Source organism: Oenanthe melanoleuca, chromosome 4, assembly GCF_029582105.1.
Source record: "Oenanthe melanoleuca isolate GR-GAL-2019-014 chromosome 4, OMel1.0, whole genome shotgun sequence".
Taxonomy (NCBI): Eukaryota; Metazoa; Chordata; class Aves; order Passeriformes; family Muscicapidae; genus Oenanthe; species Oenanthe melanoleuca.
Window position 1 is genome coordinate 43,878,079 of NC_079337.1, and position 24,034 is coordinate 43,902,112.

Consider the following 24,034-nt stretch of genomic DNA (forward strand, 5'->3'; position numbering starts at 1 on the left):
TTTATCCATTAGGACTCAACTGGAGTGAGTTAGAGCAGGGTCAAACTGGCTGTTGTAATTGCATAGAAGGACAGAGCAAACTCACTGGGAGCCACAAGCTTCAGCTCTCGAGTAACAGCACCAAGGTCATTCCTTGCCACACATCGCACAGCCAGGGTTTCCTCTACCTTCTGGAAGGTCACCTGGCTTTCCACCATGTTTTTCTCATCCAGGTGGGCTTCCATGTGTATATCAGAGATATTGTTAGTCAAAAGGGTCCATGAGGTGTCATTGCTGCACCTGCAGAGAAGAATAATGGGGGAAATGGGCGTTGGGTGTAGGTATGGATAAATAAGAGTGAACAGAACAAGAGTTACCTTTTTCTGCAAATTTCTTCTGACAACAACACATTTAAGGGCCAGAAGGGTCTTTAGATTGCATCTCTGAAAAACCTGCACCTTTCTTCCTTCAAGATAAAAATAATCCCTGAATGGAGGGATAGCTACTTCTCAAAATCCTTACTCAAACCTGGACTGTGAAATCCTTGGTATTGGCTTACTGAACAGAAAGCTTTTATGAGAGAAACCTGAATTGATGCATTGTTTTATGTCCTGTAGGATGTAAAAAGAAGGGCACTGACAACCTCTCTTGAAATATAAGCAACATGCCTCTGAAAAGAAGTAAGAATTATCTGAAACTTACTGGCTCTTGAGGAAAACATAGTAGAGTAACTAATTATGTTAAGATAATTGAGGACACAAGTCATATTTCAGGTAAGAAGCCACCCACTCCTCTTACTTTTTAATGTCCTTGCAAACCAGCCATTCCACATCAGGAAGTGGGGTCCCCTCTGCCAAGCATCTCACTGTCTGCCCACCTGCAGAGCCATGGTGATCATCCACGAGGGCTGAGATCAGAGCTGGAACTGGGAAGGAGTCAGGAGGTTGTTAAAATACTTGTCAGTGCCTACAAAAAAAACAGCTTCAAATTTCAAAGAAGGGCAGGTGTTGTTTGGCCAACACCTTAGAGCTACAGAGCAGACCCAACGAGGAGGTGCTTGTCTCCTGAGCACAGAGTGGATCCTAGGCTAGAGCAATGAGAAGGAAGTGCTCAGTTGTGCCACGTCTTCATGTCATGCTAAATGAGCTATCATCCTACTGTCAGCTGGAATGATTTAGCTGGGTGGATAAAGTTTCTTTTTGGCTGAAGGCCAGTGCAGAAGTGAAAGCCAGGATGAGGCTAGGAAAGCTCCAGAGACTAACACGCACGCACTCCTCTGCTCACCCTGCTTGTGCCTTTCATGAATCCCTGCTCCAGGCAATGCAGTGTAACTGGATCAAGCCTTTGCTGCGTGCCATGAGTTCTGGTGGGCAAGGCTTTGGGGCTGCTTACCTTGTATAAGCAATGAGAAGGTGTATCTTTTAATCTCATCTTCATTTTCAGCAACCAAGGTATAGTATCCACTGTCTTCCTCCTTGGCCCGTATCAATTTTAAAATGCTCTGAAACCTGCAGAAATGCAAGTTTTTGTTTGTATTTTTAAAGCAGGCATAAAAAGATCATTTTGGTGAAACATGTAATCTGGGTATGCTGCAGTTATAACATAGTGACATTCAGCATTTCTAGCATGCCTTGAAGTGGTAAATAACTATCAACATACAACTGAGAAAGAAGTGGCCTTAGCTACTTTCTGCAAGGACCTGACAAAGCCTGATTTTACTGGAAAGAGCTGGAAATTATTGGTGTGGAAACATGTTAAAGGGAGCAGAGGTGTTTCTTGCTCAAGAACCTTGAAGAGGTTGATGTTATGAAGACAATAGGTTGCCGTTTAGAATAGAAAACAAACCAATTATTTTTAAATCCCACTGAGGAAGAAGCAACTGAGGTATAAAGAGTGAGCAGTGCCCAGGTTTCTGGGGGAGGAACTCAGGTCAGCACAGCAAAGTAATGGTCAAAAGGTTTTTTACCTCGTTTCCTGGACTCTTCCTGAAGTAGTAACAATCTCTGTAAGATTTTCAATCAGAGTCACATTATCCTTCAACCAGTACATTTTTGGTGCTGGGTAAGCCTGCACATCAACAACAAAGTTCTTGACTTCATGCAGGTTGACAGCTTCCAGAGGGCTAAACTGAGGCTCCAGGTGAACAAAGCCCTTGTCTGTAAATGAAAAAGCCGTGTGTAAACAACACTATGCAACATTTTTCAAGAATGTTGTTTTCCAATGTGTTAATAATTTTGGACACTAAAATCAGACTGTACCATGAACTGTAATGACTACTTTCTTATTTTCCTTAACCTCCTTGGTTGCATGGCGAGCAGTGCATTCATAATCCCCTGTGTCTTTCACTGATGCCTCAGGGATGGTCAAGGTGTAAACCAGCTTCTGTGATGGGACTTTGATATCATCAAGTTTTATCAGACCTTTTTCTTTCTGTAGTTTGGAGAAGGAAAAAAAAACCTTGCTTAAGTAACTGAGCCGAAAGCACATCATTGAGGATCTCTGATACCCCTGAAGTGAGAGCAAACATCTAAATCCTGTATGGCAGAAGACTTGTTTATTCAGTTAAGAATGCCTCTTTCAGCCACAACAGAAAAGCTGTGCCTATAAAAATACACCCTTTTGGAGGCAGGCATAGAAGGTTGAGGTTGAAAGTTCTTATTTTGCTCACAAGAAACAAATACCTTTGAAAATTTGGATAAGCAACTTTACAGAGCAATTCACTCTTTATGCACTAGCTTTTCCTCAGATGTAAAAGCCACTTGAGTCCCCTTTGTTCAATGTCCATGAAGTAAGATGAACTTTTATCCCCTTCACCAGACAAAAAGTAACCAGTTAATAGATGCTATGTTCTGCCTCAAAACAAGAATAATTTATTGACAAGGACAAAACTCCTGAGAGTCAAAGGATGGTGAAAATGACAGACCATGTTATCATGAGGGGCTGGAACAAAAATATCTAGGGCTAGTTTTGAAAGGTAGCATATAGCAGAAACTATACTGATGAGTAAGATGGAAAACAAACCAAAACTTGCTCAAATAATTTTTCCTCTTAGGATCTTAAGTTACTTAAATAAAAGAGGGTATTTGGAGTAACAACTAGGTACACCTCAATTATATCATTCCTTCAGCAACCAGACTTTTTGCATGGGATACTCTGAAATTGCCTGAGACTGGCCCTAGCCAAGTTTCACTGAATAAAAGTTTTCACTGCCAAAGGATGTTAAACCAGTGTTACTTAACCAGCCAAAAAAAAAAAAAAAAAAAAAAAATTAAAATATTCAGTGTTCTACAAAACTTTTTAAATTTTCTTACTAGATGTTTCTCATTAGTAAATTCAGAGACTGTAAGAATAATTTCCATTTATATCTGCATAATTAAGAACACTTAAGATTACAGACTTGATTCTTCGTTGTTCTTTATTATCCCCAAGAACCTGGATTTGAAAGAGCCTTCAGCAGTAGAGCTCTACTCAGATGTCCAACATACATCTTTCTATTTTCACATTTATTTTTTTGCACAAGCACAAGACCTGAGATACAGCATTCCTTCCTCAGTCATATCTCACCTTCTTCCCATGCTTTGCTTAGTCACTAACAGCAAATTTACCTTTTGTGGCTGACTTTCTTTTATGATAACCTAAAATTAAAAGAACTTACTTGGTTTTCTCTCCTCAGTTGTCTTCATTCAGATAAGAGAATAATATTTTACAGCCCCACTTGCTTGCCTAATGAGTAACTACAAACATTGTGGAAAAAAAAGAAAAAAGAGAGAGATATTTACCACTTTGCCAGGATAATTCCACTGTAAATTAACCACCTCATTGTCAAAGACCACACAAGTTACTACAATGGTCTCGCCAGTTTTGTAGACGGTTTTAAGAGCCTCAATTTCAACAGGCAGCTGTGAAGTAGCTAAGAGAAGAGAGAGAGAGATCTCATTTAGCTTTTAAAAGATTACAATTTTCACATGGTGCAGTTTCAGAGGAAGATTTCCATTTCATTTCCTTCACTGGGGAATCACCTTGAAAATTCATTAAAAGTACTGCTGATCTATACTAATATAAACAATTTGTATTTAAAGCATGAATGCACAGGCATTGAGTTCAATTCCACAAAGAAATGATCCACAAATAAAATTTTAATTCCAGGCTCCTATCTCAAATCCTTCTAGGTAAAGGCATTGGGTAAAAAAGCCATTGCTGATCAGTGACTGTGTTTGAGAATTCCTTGATGGCCAGGAAAAATGTTTTCAAAATAATTAAATCATTATGTTTTCAGACTATCATGAGTTTGTCAGCTCAAAGCTACTGGGAAACACCAGCCTTTTAATTTGTGTTTCAGCAAATAGGATGAAAATACATGGACTACAAAACCTTTTTCTTGCAATAATTTTGGAGAGAGGACAAAGTTAGGGACACATTATTCTCATCATATTTGTAAGTAAACTTACAACTAAGTAACTGGCAGTACTGCCAGAGGAGCAAGGAGCTCATCATTGGAGAAATATCTGATATAAACCTGTGATGCTGGTGCTCTCACAGTGTGAAGAAAGAACACAATCACTTTTTCTGCTTTTTTAAATGAACAGAAATAAATACCTCTTATAATATAGATGAGGAACTCATCAGACTTGAACTCCACGCCTTTAACCATTGTTTTGCATGTGTATGAGCCAGCAGGAAAATTGCCTATGAAGCCTTGCTTGGTGTCATATAAAGCATGCACAGACTTGTCTAAACTGTTCACTAAAGTCACTTGAGCATCTGGGTCACTTGTCCGACAAGGGATAACTGCAGGGTCACCTTCTTCTACTAGGATGAACTGGTCTTCTGGTATGGAAGGAACAAAAGGCAGGTCTGGGTCTGTAAAAAAACAAGAGGTAATCTTACACTGTCTGGTTTGTAGCAAGTCCATGCACAAGAATTGCATCTCAATGATCACTTATAGGTCATAAGTGAAACTTATGTTCATTCCCCCAGTGTTTCAGATATTGCAGGTATGGTTTGCTAATTTCATGTGGTATCTCATTTTAGCTATTTGATGTGACATCTAAGCACAAAACAGGAAAGAGCTTAGGTTCCTTTGTGACAATTCAGAGTGCAAAATAATAAAGACAAAAGATCCTCCCCCCAAAATGTTATGTTATTAATCACAACTCACATGATTTCAAGTTACATGTTTTTCCCTTTTTTTTATCAGTAGCTGTCTCCTAACCAGCACATAAGCAGGGAGGGAAGTAAAAATATAAAAAAAATCCAAACACTTTCCAAGTAAGAAAAAAAAGCAGAAGTCAGTTTCATGTTGTTTATGTTGAACACCACTAAAGCCACATTTCATCAAAAATAGTTCAAGGTACTTATCTTCATGTATTTCTAACATGTCCAACATAACAGTTATGAGACATAGTTAATTATGGTCACTGCATGTGGTTTTCAAAATATGGTATTCAACTAGGAAAAAAAGCAAACAAGGACCTAGTAGTTTTATTTCTTTTAAAGTCAACAAAATACATGCCAACTTTCCTCCCCAGCCAATCCAAAGTCTGAGTTTAAAACATAATTGCATAACATTACACATAAAAACATAGCCCTCAAATCGTCTCCATTTGGCCATTCAGAATAAACAAATAATCCCTGCTAGCCTGAAGCTTCTGTGCAAAGCTTTATAATAAAATTTAATAAATAGCAATCCAAATCCCTCCAACAATAGACTTTCTGCTGCACTGGCAGGCTCTTTGTAGCAATATTCCAAACACAGCACTCCATCCCAAAAATGCTGCCAACTCCATGTATTCATTTTCCCACTGTAATTTAAAGCAGAAACAAGATTCACCTAGTTTGGTTTTCTATGTACTGTTAGTGAAAATAGGATATTGTATAAAATCCCAAAGTAATCCTCCCTGGCTAAAGTGGGTTGCTGCCACCCATTGCCCTCCTAATTCATTGCAGGAAAAACAATTGTAAAGACAAAGTTTATAGTGGAAACAGAGACATTCTCTATAATTTGGAGGAAAGGATATATTTCTGCATTTATGACATCTTGATGGTTAACAAGTGGAAAAAATTACAGGGTGTCTCTGCCCTGCAAATCTGGTAGGCTGATGTCTAGAGAATTTCGAAAACCAAACCAAAAAGTCCTCTTGAAGAAATCTTCCATCTCTTGCCTTTATATTCCTCTCCTGAGTGAGTTGCAAGACTGCTTAACATAAACATCTTCTGGTAATTTGGTTAGAGCTGCCTGGATATTGAGATGTATGTGCCAAAGCTGGCAGCCTCTGCTGAAACATCTTGCTTCAAGAACGAACGCAAACACTTCGCATTTGTTGTGGCACATGGAGAGAAAGTCTGAGAAGAATCACTGTCCTTGAATCACACACTGTCAACAGCAAAAACTTAATGCAGCTGCAAAATAGCCTTAAAAAACACATCCTGTTATTGCTTCCTGGCTTTTTGCCCTTCCAGAATCTTCCTTGCCATTGCAGGCATCATCTCCTTCAGAACATGCTGCAGTTTTTGCAGGATGATTTGCAATCTCTTCTTCTCTCTTTTGCTCCCTGTTCAAAATATTTACTGCAAATCCAGTGGCTTGATCTCTTCTGGCCCTGCAGTTGTGACCCTCATACCCTGAAGCCCAGCCAAAGCTGAGGAAATATCCAGACAGGGCTTTACAGAAGCAGTCAGTCGTGGCTCAGCCTTTGGTGCCTATCTCAGCTATGACAATAAAGATTTTCATCCCATAGAGATTGGGGAAAGCCTTTAAGCAGATTTCCAGTCAGAACAAGGGGATGGGAGGGCAAAGCTGTAAATAGGTACTTCCAAAAAGAAGGGATGTCATTTTTTCTGAGTCCAACAGTTTTCCACCACTAAAGAGAAATGCAACACAAGGCCTGGGAAGTCTGTGTTTGCCTTGAAAATTACAGGGCACTGCACAGTAGCACCATGTGTTTAATCTTGTGTCGGACTGGCCAGCAGGAACACTTCTTTCCTCTCCTCAGAGCCACTCCCAAGACATCTCCACTGCTTCACACTTCCCAGGCCCTGTTCACACATGAGCTCTTTCCAGTCCTCAATTCAAGCCTAATTCAGGTTAAGAACAAGATATTGCCTTCCTCATCAACAGAAACTTTAGTATCATACACAGCACTGGTTTGGTGGTACACATCCCAGAATATCCCCCCAAGTGCCCCCTGAGAAGACTGGCATTTCTGTTCATCCCCACCTGGGAGCCAGGCAAACCTTCCACAGATGAGCTGACCTGGCCACCAAGGTCTGCTCTCCAGCCCCTGGTAGACCTCATCTCTGAAGTTCTGAGTTCCTCACTCTTCTTGAGAACTAGAACTCTTACCAAATGTGAACACCAATAGGAAGAAGGGAAAGCATATCCGTAGATTTACAGGGGTTGGTCTTGATTTACACATGAGGAAATGGCCCTGGGGTTATTTCTCCTCCTTGGACAGTAAATTGCCACCAGCAACACACCTCTTCTGAACATCCATGGTTCACCTCTCCCACCCAAAGCTCCAGGCATGGAGGCATGCCCCACTCACCAGGCACATAGATGTAGATGTCCTTCCCTTCCACTTCCCCATCCTCCACCTGTGTGTGGTTATAGTAGCAAACATACAAGCCCGTATGAGCAGCAGAGGCGTTTCCGACTTCGAGCACTGTCACGAAGAGGCCACTGTTGTTTTCCTCATGTCTAATGTCTATCCTGTGGTTTCCCTCGGTCACTGGGTACTGCCAGCTCACTTCACTGTCCCCAGAGCATTTGAGTGTGAAATTGGAATAGAGCTGGACCACCATTTCGTTCCTATTGGGAACAATAGTTGGCAGAGGAAGCTGGCAAAATGTTAGGAATGGTCCTGCAAAAAGACACAAATAAATAGCATGTGAATACACAAAACAGCCTCAGCACTGGGATGGGAGAGGAAGCAGAGAGGATCCAGAGCAGCTTTCTTTTCTATTTCAGACCTGCTGATGTCCCAGGAAATTTGCCCTTGTTAAAAGCCAAAGCTTTGCCTGAGGAATAGCAAATGGCTTTCCTTTGAAATGTTAAGTGTTTGCTTGCTGACTTCTGTTTGTCAAATCAAGAGGTGAAAGACAGACAGAGGTGAAGTTAGAGATAGCTCCCAATCCACACCACAGCTTTCCAGCCCCAAAGGCAAACACAGCTCTACTGCAGACCACTGAATTCCACACCCTGGCTGCTGGGTCACAGACATCTCACAACTTCTTACAGCCATGGTCAGGAAACCAGCAGCCTTGTCAGCCTTCAAGTAAGTTTACAGCTGAAATTTGGAAACCACTTCCCAAGACTAAAACTTGCATTTTACATCTGACTTCAATTTCTGCAAAGGGCCAGAGCAGGAGCTTGTACATCACGTCTACCTCTAGCCAAGTATAACTGCAATTCACTGAGCGAGATGTTGTAGATGGCACTGGTTTTCAGATGCAATCTCCAGTTACAGATCTGCAAGTCTAGGTAGTTTGCAGGTGGGTTGGTGCAGGTCCAGCTCTCAGACAGAAAATTAGAGGATCCAAACCCTATAAAATGAGGAGCTCACCAAGGAAATATGTTTGTGGTTTCAGCCTACCACATGACCTGTACAATAAACAAGCACCTAGGCCACTGAGTGAAATTGGCACTCTGCAATAAACCGGCACCAGGAATCCAGACTGTCTTTGAAATAATTTTCCACTCCTGCCCAGAGTTACCTTGGTCTATGGGCCCTTTCTATATCAGGCAGCCTGTGGCACAGCCTGCCCTGCCCTCCCATCAGCATGAATTAGCTGAGCAGATGTTGGGAGCCCCGGTGAGCGCGGTGCGGCGTGGGAGGATGGGGGAGCCCACACAGGCAGCCTGACCCGCACTGCTCTGCCCTGGCACAGCTGGGGCTGGGCAGATCACCCTCCCTGCACGCTCACACAAGGTGGGTGGGAGCTTATAGCAGCACAGGAGAGCCAAAGTGGCCCATATGGGCCAGCAAAAGTGCTGCCCTCTCAGTAGGGCTGGTCACAGCCTGCCAGAGGGAAAAGTAGAAAAACCAGGTCTGTGACCAGCTGGCAACCATGTGTCGTTTGTTATTGTGAGCAGAATGAAAGCCAGTTTAAATACAGATTTATGAAGAATTAGGGGTGGAGAGGCTTAGAGGACTGAGGAACATTACCTGAGAGAAAACATCCCAGAATCAGGAACGTCCATGGGGAAGTACCCATAGCTACCAACAACTGAAATAGAAAGGAGAAGACAAGAGATGGTTAATGGACTGGCAACTGTATAAGACTTAGGAGGACCCCTCTTCTACAGTGCCCAAGTGCAGCTTCCCATCACGGCCCAAGGACCCCAATTCACAGGCACAGCCCAAGAAGACTCATGCCACAAGGCTCATGTGGCCACAGGCAGGTCACAGGCAGAGAAGACACTGTGGTACCTTGTCTCCACTGGCAACATAAGGAGCCAGGTCCTGGTCTTAGGAACCAAGTCCTGGTGCATCCCCTCTCCAACAGCCTGCAGGCAGCTCTGCTCCCACTGTAGCCTCTGGGACTGAGCCTACAGAAATGCCCCTGCACAGAGGCAGCACCCTCACAAGCATCAAAGATGCAACATCTTCAACACAGTAAGTTCTGACCTTTCAGCTGCAAGCAGCTTTTATGGGAGAAAAAGTACATTTTGAAGCTACTCTTCTTACAAATAGTACAACCCTGAGTGATATTTTTGTTCTGCCATTGTACATATGTGTATATATAGTTTACAGAATACAATGTAATACAATAGTGCTTATTGCTTATTGAGCAAGAATTCCCTTGATCGAGAGACATGCTATTTAAAACACATGCTGAAATTTTCTAATGAAATAAATCCATGACAGACTGTAGGCCAGCAGTGCCATTCATAGAGCATCTATTCTCCCCAACAGTGCAGAGAGTCATAGATCACATGCAATTATTTCAGCTTTCAAGCATATAATCCTAAAGCATTTGTCTTGTAGAGGCAACAATAGTAATCAGTTTCTATGTAATTTTTGTGCCATGTAATGACATTTGTACATAAAACCCTCAAGTAGCATGCTAGGTAATTTCTAAAGGAGAAGATCCTGCAATCCCTGCTCCTATTGAAACCAACAGATGCTGTGTTGGTGACTTCTAATAGCAACTGAATTTGGCCTAAATCCAATAGAGATTTAAAAAACACTGCGCAGAAGAGCCCCTAATTTGAAACACTGACCAAGGAGTAAAAAAAGGATGATGTGCCAAGACAGGGACTACTTTTCAAAGTTCTGGAGAGTTTCTATTAATTCTCTGCTATTCAGTTTCTAATGCTGAGATATGAAAGCACGTAGGGGTGTCAAGTTATTACAACTGTGGCAGTGCCATAAGGGAACTAAATGCTTACAACATGCCAAAGAGTGTTTCTGATCCAGTCCTGCTTTCCTCCTGCAATGGGTGGAGCAGACAGCACCAATTTGCAAGAGCAGAAGAATTTCATATTCAAACATAAAGGTCTCAGAAGAAGGATTAGAAGATTACCTGCCTCAAAAACACGTACAAACACCTTCAGAAATTCAGCTAACAGCGCTCCAGCAGAGACAAGACATCTTGCCTGATTCTTCAATTAGCAATAATTGCCATGTGTTTATGTATCTGTCTCCCATGGACAACAGACTCTTGGATATCAAATTGCTCCCTCAGTTTCAAGCTCTTTACTCATTTTTAATCACATTTAGACCCTGCATTGTTTTCTATAAAGTAACCCTCTGTAACTCTTTAAAGATTTACCCTGGTCTATGTTATTGATCTGACTCCTAATCTCCAAAGATACACATGACAATGTCACCCCACTTCTGCCAAGTTTCCTCCTTTTTCTGACTAAAAGTGCAGCTCTCCCCATCTTGTGTTGTTCTGCCCGACTACCCAGGGCAAGTGATGCACCACAGGACGAGAAAACACAGAGCTAGCTCATCTCTTGCACACCAGAAGCTCTGCTGCAGTGGGCTTGGGTTATTGCAGAGCTGTGTGTGTAATTGAAGACTGAAGCCCAATGATGTAAATACAGATGATGGCATTTCCAAAGTGCCACTTTAAACTTGCTGTCTTGGTTGGGCTGACACTGAAATCAAGGAGTGTCTCAACATAGCATTGCAGTCAAAAAACACAAGGACTTAACTAAATTTGCTTTCTCCATCTGGCTCTTCTTTCACAACCCAGAGCTTTGATCTTTCCTCAATGACCCGTTAATCTCATCAAGACCCAAAGCAACACTTCTTCACTGTGAAAGACAGAATAATGTACTAAGGATTTACCATCACTCCTGTTCAAAACTTATTTGAACTGAATTTAGTTGCATCACACATCTGACTTATGAATGTTGGTGCCATCACCAGCATGTCCTTACACACCCATACCAGACTCAAGGTTTAACACAGGCACAATTTCACACTTATGGGGAAGAGAGTTTTCTCATTCCCCCAACGCCAAGCAGGTACACCTATCCTGGTTTTCTTTATTTACAGTCACATACACCTTTGTATGCACCTTTTTAGCTCCTTTACCTTCCTTATGGCAGATCAGTTGTCTTGGTCCCCAACTATCCAAATCTCAGCCCTGGATAAATACATCAGATTCAGTTCCTAACCCTGGTCTATCAATCCATAACTTGGTGTAGCCTTGCAGAAGCCAGTAGGTTTATGCAAGCTGACACCCAGTATTAACATGACACATACAATGCGAGTTTGAGCAAACCTTAATTTCTTGCACTCTTAGGATATTGCTAGCTAAAATAGAAACATGGGTGTGTATAGTAAAAGCTAGGTAATGCTCTAGGAGATTGGCCAGACTCTTTGCAGGGATTTTCCCAGGGTTGAACAGTCATTGAATTTACATAGATTATGAAAGGTTCAGACTGAAATCCTGGTACCTCTCTTGTGCGTTTTAGTAGTTAAAAAAAATAAAATCAGAAAACTGTTCTGAAGAACTGTTATCAGTCAGGAGTCAACTTTCCAAACACCAACCAAGGGTTTCATTGACCGTGCCACAAAAGACAAGTTAAAATCATCGAGTTCAGAAACTCAATGGAAATATATGTTTAGAAAATTATGATATTCCTAGGTGAGTGCTCTAAGTGACCTAAAGAGAAAGACCCGAGGGGAACAGAGAAGCGCCAAGGGTATAAGTCATTTTCATACCGCTGGGAATCAACCAAAGAGCTTTTTCAAGACAGAAAACCAGCCCATCTCCCTAACCCTGGAGGCTGCTGGGCTGAGTTCCTGCCAGGCACTGCAGCTCGTACTCGCCGCCACGGGATGGCAATGTTGATCCGTGTTAACGAGCCACAGCTCTGTCCTGCAAAAGGCAGCGGTGGTCTCCAGCACAGCAGCCTAAACTGGGTCTGCAGCACAGCAGCCTAAACTGGGTCCTAAAATGGATCAGCTTAAAAGTCACAATTCCTACATTTTTAATTTCAGGTGATTAAAAAAAAAAAAAAAAAAAAAAAAACAAAGCAAAACAAAACAAAAAATAAACAAAAATAAACAAAGCCAACCAAAACCCCTAGGAAAACCTCAAACAAACAAATAAACAAAAAGCAACCCCAAAAAAACAACAAAAATACCCCCAGAAACAACAACAAAAAAATCCCAACCAATAACACACCAACCCTGGTCCCATTTTCTCTGTATTTACATAAGTGATAGGACAGTATTTGGATTGTAAATCTTGGCACGTAATGATATGATTATCCTTGTTATGAGAGGGCTGGGTAATTTCAGTCGTGATTTTGTCAGAGTGGCACTCTGTCCTTCTGGGAAAGCTGATCTTTTCCAGGAAGAGCTAAGGCCAGCCCAAGAAAAGACATTAAAGACATTTCTTTCTTGTGGTATATGTCACCAGCTGAATGTAAATGTTCGGACAGGATCTCTTTAAACGTTTCTTGGTTCTCAGTTCCCAAACTGCAAACTCAACTCTCCACAAGAGGAGAGCTGCCCTGCAGCACTAACATGTGGGTCTGAGGGTTTTGCTGGGGAAAGGCTCAAAGCTCTTCAATGAAAAAGACTGGCATAAATATTCTCCCAAAATGAGGCGTGTTCCATGTCCCTTTACAAATACTTGAATAGAAAAACTGTGCATCAAGAAGAGCCCAAGGAAAACCATGCATCAAGGATAGCCCAGTGCTGGGCTCCTGCTGAGTACTTTGGGCTCTTCTGGACACACAGTAAGGCTGCCTCCCAACGGGCCTTCTAGTCCCAATTCTTCAGGACAGAGTCCTTCAGTCTAGGAGCTAAAGGTGGTGGGCGAATTGCAAAGCCTAAATTGTCCAACTTGACCCAAGGCGGGTTTTCCAGACTGTCCCAGAAAACAGGGGAGAAAAGAGAAAAAAAAATCCAGCTGGCATTTCCAAGTAACACATCTTCCTTAGGTTCTCAGAATCAAATCAAAGAACACTTCAGATCCCAACTCAAATGCTGAGAAACATTGTGCAGAAAAAAAATATCCATCTCTCTTGACCACAAGAGCTAGGAAGCCTAGCTATTGCAAACTTTTCCCCTGGGTGCCCAAGCAAAGCTTTATAGGCTTGGAAGCAATGAGTCAAGCAGGGGAGCAAGGCAAGAGGGAGAGAAAGGATCGCTTGCTTTCTTGCTTGTTTTTTTTTTAATTATCAGCAATTCTCACCACCATCAGGAAAAATCACCTCTCAGAAGCCATTCCTTTGTCTTTAAGTCTTCAAAAGTAAAAAAAAAGGAAACCTCTTCCATTAAAAATTTTAGAGTTCTCATGCAAAAGTAGGTACTATTGTAGTCATGATGAAATAAAGAAGCAAGCAAGTCATGGCTTATAAAGCTATACATTTCAGCCTCCTTTTTAGACCAACTGGTATAGCTGGAGATAATCTGAGAGGTCTGGGCTATGCAAGATTTTTCTCTCTATGTATACTTTCCTTCAATTCTAGCCCAATAGTACAGAAGAGAGGTATTTTATTAAAATATTTATTACTTCCTGCTTTCTTGAAACCTAATACCTATATATTATGCTCAGAGCCACATGAAGATTTCCCATACATCAAAAAACTAGTAACAGCAAAAATGGCCCCAGTGCCCCATGGCAGCTGGGCTAGCACACCTCCTGCCCCTCAGTGCCTGGAGAGGAGTACCAGAACAAGGGATCTCACTTAAAAGCAGCAGGAGAGTGCCTGCAGGCTGAGAGAGCTGGTTTGCTTGTGGACTCCGAAATCCCAGTGTTTTGTGAGGTCTCATTTTTCTGCAAACTTTTTTCCCCCAAGCTTTGAGGTTGGCTAAACCACTGTTTCGCTGAGGGCCGTTCTAAAATACTCATTGTTAACTAGAAGCCAAACCCGAAGTCCCTTGCTGGGAGATCTTCCCCTAGCGTTTCGACACACAGAGTTAAAAGTCGGATCTCCACCGCTCAGATTTTGGTGAGACGATGACAGAGGAATCTTTGATGCCTGTCTCCTTGCTTTGATCCTGTGTCTTGTCCCGTCTAAGGACACAGAGCTTAGTCAGCCGAGCTGGGACTCCAGCTGGGACTCCAGCCCTGGGAGATGCCGAAGCACAACAAGCCATCCCGCTTCCCCCGGTGCGTCCCGTCGGGGAGACAGCGGCCGCCTGCAGCCCGTGGGGTGTGGATGGTGTTGGGAAGTTCCGTTCACACTCTCCAGCCCCCATCAGGCTGCAGGCTCCTGACAGACCCTGGGCCCGTGGGGAGCCCGGCCGCAGCCCCGGGGAGCGGCACAGCGGCTCCCCCTCGCACGCCCGCCCTCGGCGCAGCCCGACGGCTGCGGCCGCCGCAGATCAAAGGCTGCCCGGGACGCCGAGCAAACCTAGCAGAGATGGCAGCTCCCAGCCACTTCGCTGTTTGTCTGGGAAACAATAGGAAAGCCTTTGCCAAGCTGGAGAGACGACTTTTTTTTTTTTTTTTTTTTTTTTCCTTAATGCGAGGTAGCCGAGAAAAAGAAAAAGCGGGGTAGGGGAGACGGAGGGGAGCAGAGCACAGACGTGTTTCCCTACTGTCGACGCTTCTCCAGCCCTCTCCGTCAGGCAAAGCACGAAGCCCCAGGGCTCGGGGTCTGGAGAGGGGCAGCAGTCCCGGCGGGGGACAGAGATCGTGCCCGCCTGGGAGCTGCGGGACCAAGAGGGAGCGATGCGCCCGCAGCCCCGGGAACGGGTTCGTAGGATGCCATAAGGGCCGAGGAGATGCGCTGCCCTCTCGGGGCGTGCAGACTTAGGCCCCGAAGGAGCCCTAGGGAGCTCGAGCACTGGCAAAAGACGCGCCGAAAATACCGTCGAGGGGCGCTGGAAACGTGCCCTCGGCACTGGCGGGGCCAGGGCATCGCTCCCGCCTCTGGTCCGCAGCCGCCTCCCCGACGGGGTGCGGACGGGCCCCGGGGGCTGGCGGCTGTGCCCTGGGACCGCTGCTGCCTTGCTAGATCTGTCGCTGCTGGCTCCAGAAAAAGCTGTCCAAGTCCTGTTCTCTGGAACGGTTCCTGAGCTACGGGATCCGCGTCCAAAAATGTTGAGCAATGCCGCGGACAGCCAAAAAGCCATTTCCTACTTGCTCCTAGGACTTCTCCAGGGGACTCCAGCCCGGCGGAGGCTGGCCAGTTCGCAACTGCGCGTTTGACAAAATCCAAAAGGTGGCCGCGAAGACTTTGCCATTCCCGGGGTAGGAAGCAGTAGGGTCCAACAGTCCGGCAGGGCATACGGCAAGGCTGGCATTCCCGTTGAGAGAGGGGCTGCAGGCTGGAAAGGCTCCAGGTACCAGCCCTGTCTAAATTCAGCATCTTCCCTTTCACCGAGACACTTTTAAAACAAGACGGGGCGCGCAGGGATGGAGATGGATCGGGTCTCATTTCGGGGGTTGTGTGCGTGCCTCCGCTCGGAATCTCGGGGCATTTTAGGCTACCGGGTCAGGGGGAGCGAGGTGAGAAAGGGGATCTAAAGGAGGGAAGGTGGTGAAAAACAAAGGGTGGGGGAAGGGACGGGAGAGCAGCGGGGCGAAGGGAGCGAGGGATGCGAGAAGAGAGGGAGCCGCTTACTTGGTGGGTGCGCGTCCCCGCTGTCCCCCCTGGGGCGGGCACCGCCGCTGCCCGCGGAGCCCCGGCGGGTCGCTCCCGCCCCCGCGGCAGGAATGCGGCGCGGTGGCCCCGCCGTCCCAATGTGTTTGTCATTAGCGCTGCCCGCGCTGCTCGCCGCCGCACCCCGACGGCCGGTGCGGCGCAGCGCTGCACCCCCACTCCCCAACGAGGGGTCGCCAGCGCCCGCCGCCTGCGCCCCGCGGAAAGAAGCCCTCCGCTCTGCTCAGAGCATCGGGGCAGAAGGAAAAAAAAAATAAAAGGAAAAAGAAAAAAAAAAACCAAATAGAAGAAAATCCTCAACAAATAAATAAATAAAAACTAATAAAATAAACGAGGGAAAAAACGCGGGAGAAAAGGTGTAAAAAAAAGAAAAAGGTGAGGAAAATGCCCCGCACCTCTTACCTTCTCCTTTACAACCCGCAGCCCCAATCCTGCAGATTGTAAAACATCCAAAATATGTCCACGTCTTTTGTGACTTTCCCTGCTCAGCCGCGCTCTTTCCCTCCCGCTCGCCCTCCCTCCCGATCCGACTGTAATGGTCTCACAAACCGCGTCCCGTAATTGATTCAATGTTATAGACCATCCTTCCAAAACTAATCATTTGCTTTAAGTAAATAGCTGTCAGGAAATGAAGCCCCCCTCAGGCCCCTTCAGAATAAGAGCGGGCTGGCTCGCCCGGCGCCCCCAGCCCCGCGGCCGGAGGCGGGCGCGCCGGCGGGAGGCTCTTACGCAGGCAGGGGGGCCAGTCTCTGCCTCCAGATTTCAGCAGCCTTGCAGGGGAGGGGGAGGTTGGCCATATGGCAGGGGCGAGGGGGAGGAAAGGGGGGAAGCGGGGAGTTTTGCACTGCAGGGGGAGAAAATGTAAAAAAAAAAAAAAAAAAAAAAAAAGAAAGAGAGACCCAAAAAACTTTCATGAAAACTCAGAGTGCTCCCAAATTTCATGAATGAGCCTTCCCTCCTCAGACCCTCTAGGACGGGCGCCGGGCTCGATGTCCACGCTTACAGTGGAGTTTATGGATGGGGAGTTTGATTTGGAAACGAATTCGCGGCTTCCTCGTGTGCTTTGTACACCGCTGCGCTCGGGTTTGGGCTAGAAAGCTGGATGGACGGCCGTGAGCCAGCCAGGACCGGGAGGCGCAGAGAGACGGGGGGAGAGACGAATCACTAACATTTATGAATGAAAGACACAACGAAAGGTAACCTTCGCCAGGAGCCAGCCCCCCCAAAGCCCGCAGCTCCGACGGGACGAAGAACACTCTGCTTTTCGTCTCTGCCTTCGCTTTGCCCGGCGCAAACAGCCCCCAGTAATAACCAGCCAGGGACAGCAAGGGCCGGAGGTGCCGGCGGAGGCGCGGGCAGCGCACGTCCGAGCCCGTCCTGTTTGAACAGCTCCAGACGGAGCTTTGATCCCCGCCGGGGAGCCAGCGCTGGGTATCTCTGCTCTGTTGGCCGTCGCTATCGCTGGCGATAAAGGGTGGCCGGGGGAGCTGCCGGGGAGCTGCCCCCGCCGCCCTTTCGCTGCAGGCTTCGTGCGGAGCGCGGCGAGCGGGGCGCGGCGATGCGGCGGCCGCGGAGAGGGGGCAGTGCAGCCCCAGGAACGGAGCGGAGCGGGTCCCTGCTCCCTTCTGGGCACGGCACCGGCCCACAGCTGGGGCCCGGGCTTCTCTCCTTTTCTTCCCTCCCCAGTCCAGCACCACCACCGCTCGCACCTCTTTCACCCATTTATTGTTATAAACAAAAGTTTGTTCTCGAAGTCAAGAGCCAGTGTTTTTTCTCCTTCCTAAGCGAGGGAGAGTTATGTCTCTGAAATGAAGATGCCCCGAGGAGAGCAGAGGCAGAAAGGAGAACCAACTCCCAAGGATGCGCTCTCGGGCTGAGGTACCCCTGTCTGGCTCTCAGGGCTCCCGGCAGCGCTCCCGGCTCTTTGCACGCCCTCCACTAGTGCATCCTCGGCTCGGGTGAGTGCACAACCCCGCTATTGCTTCCACATGTTCCTGCAGGAAATCATCGGAGTCAGATCTATGAGCAGCCCCTGGTCGGAATGCTAACAGGATACCGTAATGCTTGTGAATAAACAACAGGCTCCCAATGAGTCAAAAAAGAACGAAGGAGAAAAAAAAAAAAAAAAAAAAAAAAAAAGCCAAACAAACAAACAACACAGGAGGAAAAAACCACACCGCACCCTGGAACTCTCCATCTGGGAGGGTGAGAGCACTCAGCATCCTGAACCCCTTAATTTGTGGAGGGAAATGCTTTATCATGACTTGGATCAGAGCTGCGGGCTCTCGCAAATTTAAGTCCCTCGAAGATGAGTGTCAATTGCCTATGCGCCGGGGCGATCCTGCAGGGCTCGGGCGACGATGTACCGGCGTGAGAGTACCTGGTTTAACGTGCGGGGTGATTTCTGGTGAAATATGGGATGTAATGCGAGAGTTACTCTTTCGAAAAGAAAGGGGCAAAAGGAAAGAGGAGGAGGCGCCTTCTGGTTGCAATTACCTGCCTCATTTGAATAATGCTTTTGTCATGATCATTATCGAGAGGTCGTTAACGGCTTCCACGTGGGATCTCACAAGACCCAGCGAAAATAAAAATTGTAAACTGAGGGACTGGCAAGGCTGCCTGCTAGGCCAGTCTGGCTCCTCGGGTGGGGGCCCGACGGCTCTGTGCAGACAGGGACAGAAGTGTTCCGTCTCCCAGGGACCATTCTGGGGGACAGTGGCACTTTCCCCGACGTAGCTTTCCCTTCCCCACAGTAAGGGCCCGGCCGTGCCGTGCCCCCCGAGCAGCACCGAGCAGGCGGGAGCCGGGCTCTGCCCCTGGGCCGATCCCGCTCCGCAGTGCCGGCCGTGCCTATGGATTGGCCCCCGCAGAGAGGTGGTAGTTAAAAAATAAAAAAAAAATAAACCCTCCAGGACGGCTGCTGAGCTCTGCCTCCCGCCCCGTGTGGTGCAGGGGGTCCCGTCCAGGGAGGCGAGGGGGACGTGGGGTTAGAGAGAGGACAGGCTGGGGGTGGGGGGATTTTTTACCTCTCCCTCTCCCCTGTCCTCCCGCCTTCCCCTTCGCTGAAGGGCTGGAGCATAAAGCATCCCGTTAGCGTGTGTTTATGCGGTAACAGATGGAAGCTGCACGTCTCAAAGAAAGTGCGGCGGCCGGGCTGGAGCCGCGCTGGCCTGTTTACACTCCCGAGCTGCCCCCCGGGATGTGCGGGGGTGTGTGTCTGTGTCCCCTCCCCGGGCCCGCGGCGCCGAGTCCGGGCAGCGGGAGCACCGACGGCTCGGGTTATTGCGGGGCGGCTCTCTCCACTCTCGGACGCTTCCAGGGAGCCTTCGAGGCCCCTTTCCCCCTCCCCCGCTCAGCATCCCCCTCCCTGGGGAAACCACAATTTGTTTCAAGTAATAAATCCTTTCCTGCGGCTCTCTCCCGAGGGTGAGCCGGAGCGGTTAACTGGATAAGCCCATGGAACAGCCCAAGAGGTGGCTAGCGTGGCCACCGTCGGGACTGGCCAGGATAGAGGGGATGCCCCGATCCGGGCTCCCCGGGAACCCCCGCTGAGGGGCCGCAGCCTTTGCACTGGATGGGAAGGCGTGTCTGGGTTTGATTAGCGATGCAGGGAGCAGCAGTCACCCTTTTTACCTTTCAGAGCGGGAGCCCCTGCGTGAAGAGCAGCTACAGCCTGGAGCAGAGACCCCTCAAACCCTGAGAGAGGGAGAAAGCAGAGGGGCCTCCCGTCTGTGTGCACTTCTGTAGCCCAGGGAGGAGAACACAGCGGTGAGGGCTGCCTCGCCTAGGATGGAGAGCTAAGCAGGAGACCACCGGGGGCCCGAGCCCCTCCGGGAAATGTGTTCTGGCTGCAGGAGGGTCTTGTGTACATTTACTGTCCTACCAGATTTTTAGGGTTTTTTTTTTTTTCTTTCAATCTTTCCACAAGTACAGATTCCCTCATTTTGTTTGTTCAACAGAATTTGGCTCTGAATGGCAGGGATCCCGTGTCACTGCGAGGACAGGGAGCCAGACAAAAGAAATTAACTTTGCCCAGCCTGCCCTCCCTAGCCTTTATTTTTATTTTTTTATTTTTATTCCTCACAAGGCTCTTTGAGGTAGTTCCCCGCACCCGTCGTTTTCCTTCCCCACCGAGACCTCTGCTGCCACGACGTCGAGCTGTTTTGCTTCCATTGTTGCGCTTGGCTCTTGACATTAAAAGGCGCCAAAACAGCCGTGGAAGCCTCATTCTTTGAAAAACAGACTTTGTTTTTCCTTATGACTTTTTTGACTGCGACAGAACAAGCAGCCAGCCCTGGTCCAGCAGCAGGCTGAAGGAGCTTAGGGGCGAGGCGAAGCAAGGGGAAAAGGGGTTGTTCCCCCCGGCTCCGCGCCCCGCACCGACGGACGGGCGGGCAGCGCCCCCGGGGCGGCTGCTGGAGCCTTCCCCGCCGGCCGAGCGGTGCCACCGCCGCCCGGTGCGACACTAGAGGGCAGCGGAGCCCGCGGGAGCGGCCGCAGAGCCCGCAGGGCACCGCTCCGCTAGCGACCGACCGGCCCCGGGGAATACGGAGAAGAGGGGCCGTCCCGGGAATCCAATGGCTCCAGCCCCCCCAGGTCCAGCCTGGGGAATGCAGCATGTTGCAAGTAAAGCAAAGACAAATTCCTCCCGTGCCACAAATGAAAAGTTTTCCCTCTGAAATCAAAGGATCCTCTGCTGATTCAGCCCAGGTTTGACTTGGGTTCATAACTCCCGAGACCATTATCTCTGCCTTTGTTCTTTCGAGCTGCAGCAATTAATGGATTACAGCAGGACAAAACCACAGCCAGACCAAGCCTGCTTTCGTTCTGCAGCTATTTGCTATTAGTACCAGCTTTGCTCCCCTCGGGCTACTGTGCTTGGGAGCCCAGCCCTGATTTCTGCACGGGGGAGCTGGATGGTGTGGAGGCCACCCTGGATGCCGTGGTCACCGTGACACGGTGGGCATGTGCCAACATCTGTGTCAGTGTCGGTCCCCACATATGCCTGGGCTGATCACATCCACTGTACATTCCTACCAGGGGCACAGAAGAGCCAAGATGGGCTGAGCATCATAAAATGTCAGGCTCAGGAGAAACATATCCAGAGTACCCATGCTCCAGGCAAGAAATGTCATTTTCCTACTTCATCCCGCAAGAAGTTTTCTTCTGACGCTTAGTAATTAACACATACATTTTGGGTGATTTGCTCTGGAAACGCTGGAGCTACAGCCAAGGTTTATGAACTGTAATTAGGTTTCTAAAAGGATCCCTCTCCTCACTGGATCTTTGCTCCAAAATACCCACACGAACAAAACACTGACCCTCTGTTTCTCGGCATGGACTGCTTCTGAACATGGATCTGCCCCATCCTAAGGATTAAGAAGATGGAAAGCCATAAATGCTTCCTAAGAGCTTGCAGAATTGGTTTTGTGCAGAGCCACCACTAGGAGTTTCAAGAATCAGCATCCACGTTGTCACAGTCAGCAAAAAGCTCCAGACTTGGAAATGATTGTAGCCATTCCTCTTAGTCATTGGATTTGCTCACTCGTTTTACTCATATTTACCAAGATTATGCTGGAGGTATGTCAGCAGGAAGCATTACTCATGTTGTCATCCTTCTTGCAGCACTGTGTGTCTCCTGTACTCAAGGTTCTATGGCCCTAATCAGTGATGGAAGAAATCAAGTGGTGCCAATCACACCTCAAGCCATTCCAAGGAATGCCCCTGTCCTCACTTTTCTTTCTTTGGTCCAGAGACAGGAGAGACTGAAACCCTGAATTGTCAGGGAAAACTGTTTCTCTCTTCTTTTGTTACATCTTCAAAAGACTATTTGGCCTTTTTCTCTGAGATCACCTTGTTTTAGCCTGCACCTCATCTAATTCTGCAGAGAGCACTTTCTCCCTCAGTTACATGGCCATTTGCCTGCTTGTTGTTGACAATCCTTTAGAGAGCTCAGTTATATGCACTCCTCTTGAGCAAAGTGGTTGAGGAGAGATAAATGAGAGAGTGAGGTGAGAGGAAAATGCAGGTAAAGGTTCCTGTAGCCGTGTATGTGAAGCTACAATTCAGGCTTTGATAGGAAAGCTCTGATGTGGCTCAAGACCAGAGGATACAGCAGCACTTACTTACATTATGATCCTTAGACTGCTGGCTTTTTTTTTTTAGTTAGATATTTTGCTTTTTAATTTAAATTATCTTTTGAGAAAGAGTCTAATGTGGAGACTGGGCCAGATTCTGCTTTGTGTAAACCTGGTGTAACTCTGACTTCAAGGGAAATATTCCAGATTGAATCTGGTATAATTAAGATTAAAAATTGGCTCTGGAAGTCTTTTCTTTGGCAATAAAGTTAGAGAAGTTCTGCAAAGAAAAATAATTAGAACCAGGACTTTATTTCAGTGCTCTTTCAAATAACATATGCTATAGAAGCTTTGAAGGCATTTGTTCTCTATGACAACAGTATTTTAAAACTTTCACTTAGGTTCCACTAACCAAGTTAACCCTTGACAACCAACTGTGCTTAAAATGTTATGTACAGAAACTTGTAATTTTGCAGGACATTGTCCAAACAAAAAACAAATTCCTTTTGTAAGCTTCTGCTTGCTGGTGAAATCACAAATTTCACTGCTCTGGCCACAACACAAGCACTGAAATAATTTTGAATTTATACTTTATTCAACATGGGCTTTTTTCATGGTGCAAACTTTTTTACCTGACTGCTAAACTCAACACATGGAGAAGGAGCAATTGTCAAGTTCCTTATTATCCCCAGAAAGTATCTCTGCAGTGAATTCCTAGAGGAACACTGAAATACTATAAATTACTACACAGTTTTCTATAAGAAAATGGAATGTCATTTAACAGTTTCTGTGTCCACTATCACTGTATTTGTTAGGCCCATGCCCATCATAGAAAATGTGTTACCATAATTTGATTGCAATTGGTGAGAAGATGCTGATCAATTTTTGTTAGGTCTGGCTTTCAGCCCCAATGAAATCACAAGGACATTCTCTTGGCTAGCCCCAGATTTTAACAATGGAATAGTCAGATCTCTCTTTAGGGTGTATAGGAGAAGAAGAGGTGAAGGGTAAAGAGCAATTTATCTTTGATTTCTTGTGGTGTATGAAGAATATGTATTTGGAAAATATATTTTGCTCTTTTTAAGTGGGGTTGGTATGAAGGAGGAGTCAAATCTATTTTGTTGTTCCAAAAGTACATGAGTATCAAGTCTTGTCAGCCTTTTTTTGGTAGAGGACTCCTTGCTGAATCAGTGAACAAAGACACCATGGTGAAGCTTTCACAGAGCAACCTTTTAATCTCTCTGTTGAACAGGTTTGTAGAATTAGGAAGCACCACAACACACATCACACCCCCTTCTGTTGCAATGAGCTTATCCACCACCCTTTTTCTGTTCTGTATGAGTGCCTTGGGAGGTTGCAGGAAGCAAACATGGGAGGAGAACCCAGACTGCAGCTTTGAAAGAAGATGTACTGCAAGAGCCAGGACGATGGAGCCCATTCTGATTTTACACATTTGAGATTTCTTTCAGAGAAAGGGTCCTGTGGTGTAATCCCTCACCAACCTGGCCCCTATTCTCATCCATGTTTTGCTTCCTTTGTCCCTCATTAACAGGCTAAGTGCTGAAGGAATAACAGTAAGGATACCAAAAAATGCCCAATTCAGAACTGTTCTCTTTGTCCATCAGTCATGAACACCTCCGAGAAGGAATAGGCACAGGTCACTTAATTTCTGGTTTTTAATCCATAGTCAAAGGAAATACAAGTGTTCTTTCCTAATTGTCAAGAGAGTAGAGAATATTCTTTCCCTCTCTGTGCAATGGGAGAAAACATTTGTAAAGCCAACATAAATCCAAATAAATTCTTGCAATTCCTATCCATCATTTTCATCACTAAACTTATATTTTTCTTTCCTTAGTTATTTTTTTTCCCAATGCACTATATACTACTGTAGGAAAAA

At 46.4% G+C, this 24,034-nt stretch overlaps 1 protein-coding gene across 1 annotated transcript in view; it reads right to left on the bottom strand.

Annotated features, from left to right (window-relative positions):
* Window positions 1–16,672, bottom strand: part of PDGFRA (platelet derived growth factor receptor alpha) — a 34,369-nt gene extending 17,697 nt beyond the window's left edge. The window contains exons 1-10 of the mRNA XM_056490499.1: window positions 16,463–16,672; window positions 9,144–9,204; window positions 7,524–7,838; window positions 4,576–4,839; window positions 3,759–3,889; window positions 2,238–2,409; window positions 1,946–2,135; window positions 1,372–1,487; window positions 778–904; window positions 86–279 (exon numbers count right to left, since the gene is read on the bottom strand). Coding sequence (XP_056346474.1) covers window positions 86–279; window positions 778–904; window positions 1,372–1,487; window positions 1,946–2,135; window positions 2,238–2,409; window positions 3,759–3,889; window positions 4,576–4,839; window positions 7,524–7,838; window positions 9,144–9,192 — 1,558 coding nt within the window. The 5' untranslated portion in view covers window positions 9,193–9,204; window positions 16,463–16,672. The remainder of the gene's footprint in view (window positions 1–85; window positions 280–777; window positions 905–1,371; window positions 1,488–1,945; window positions 2,136–2,237; window positions 2,410–3,758; window positions 3,890–4,575; window positions 4,840–7,523; window positions 7,839–9,143; window positions 9,205–16,462) is intronic.
* Between the last annotated feature and the right edge of the window lie 7,362 nt (window positions 16,673–24,034).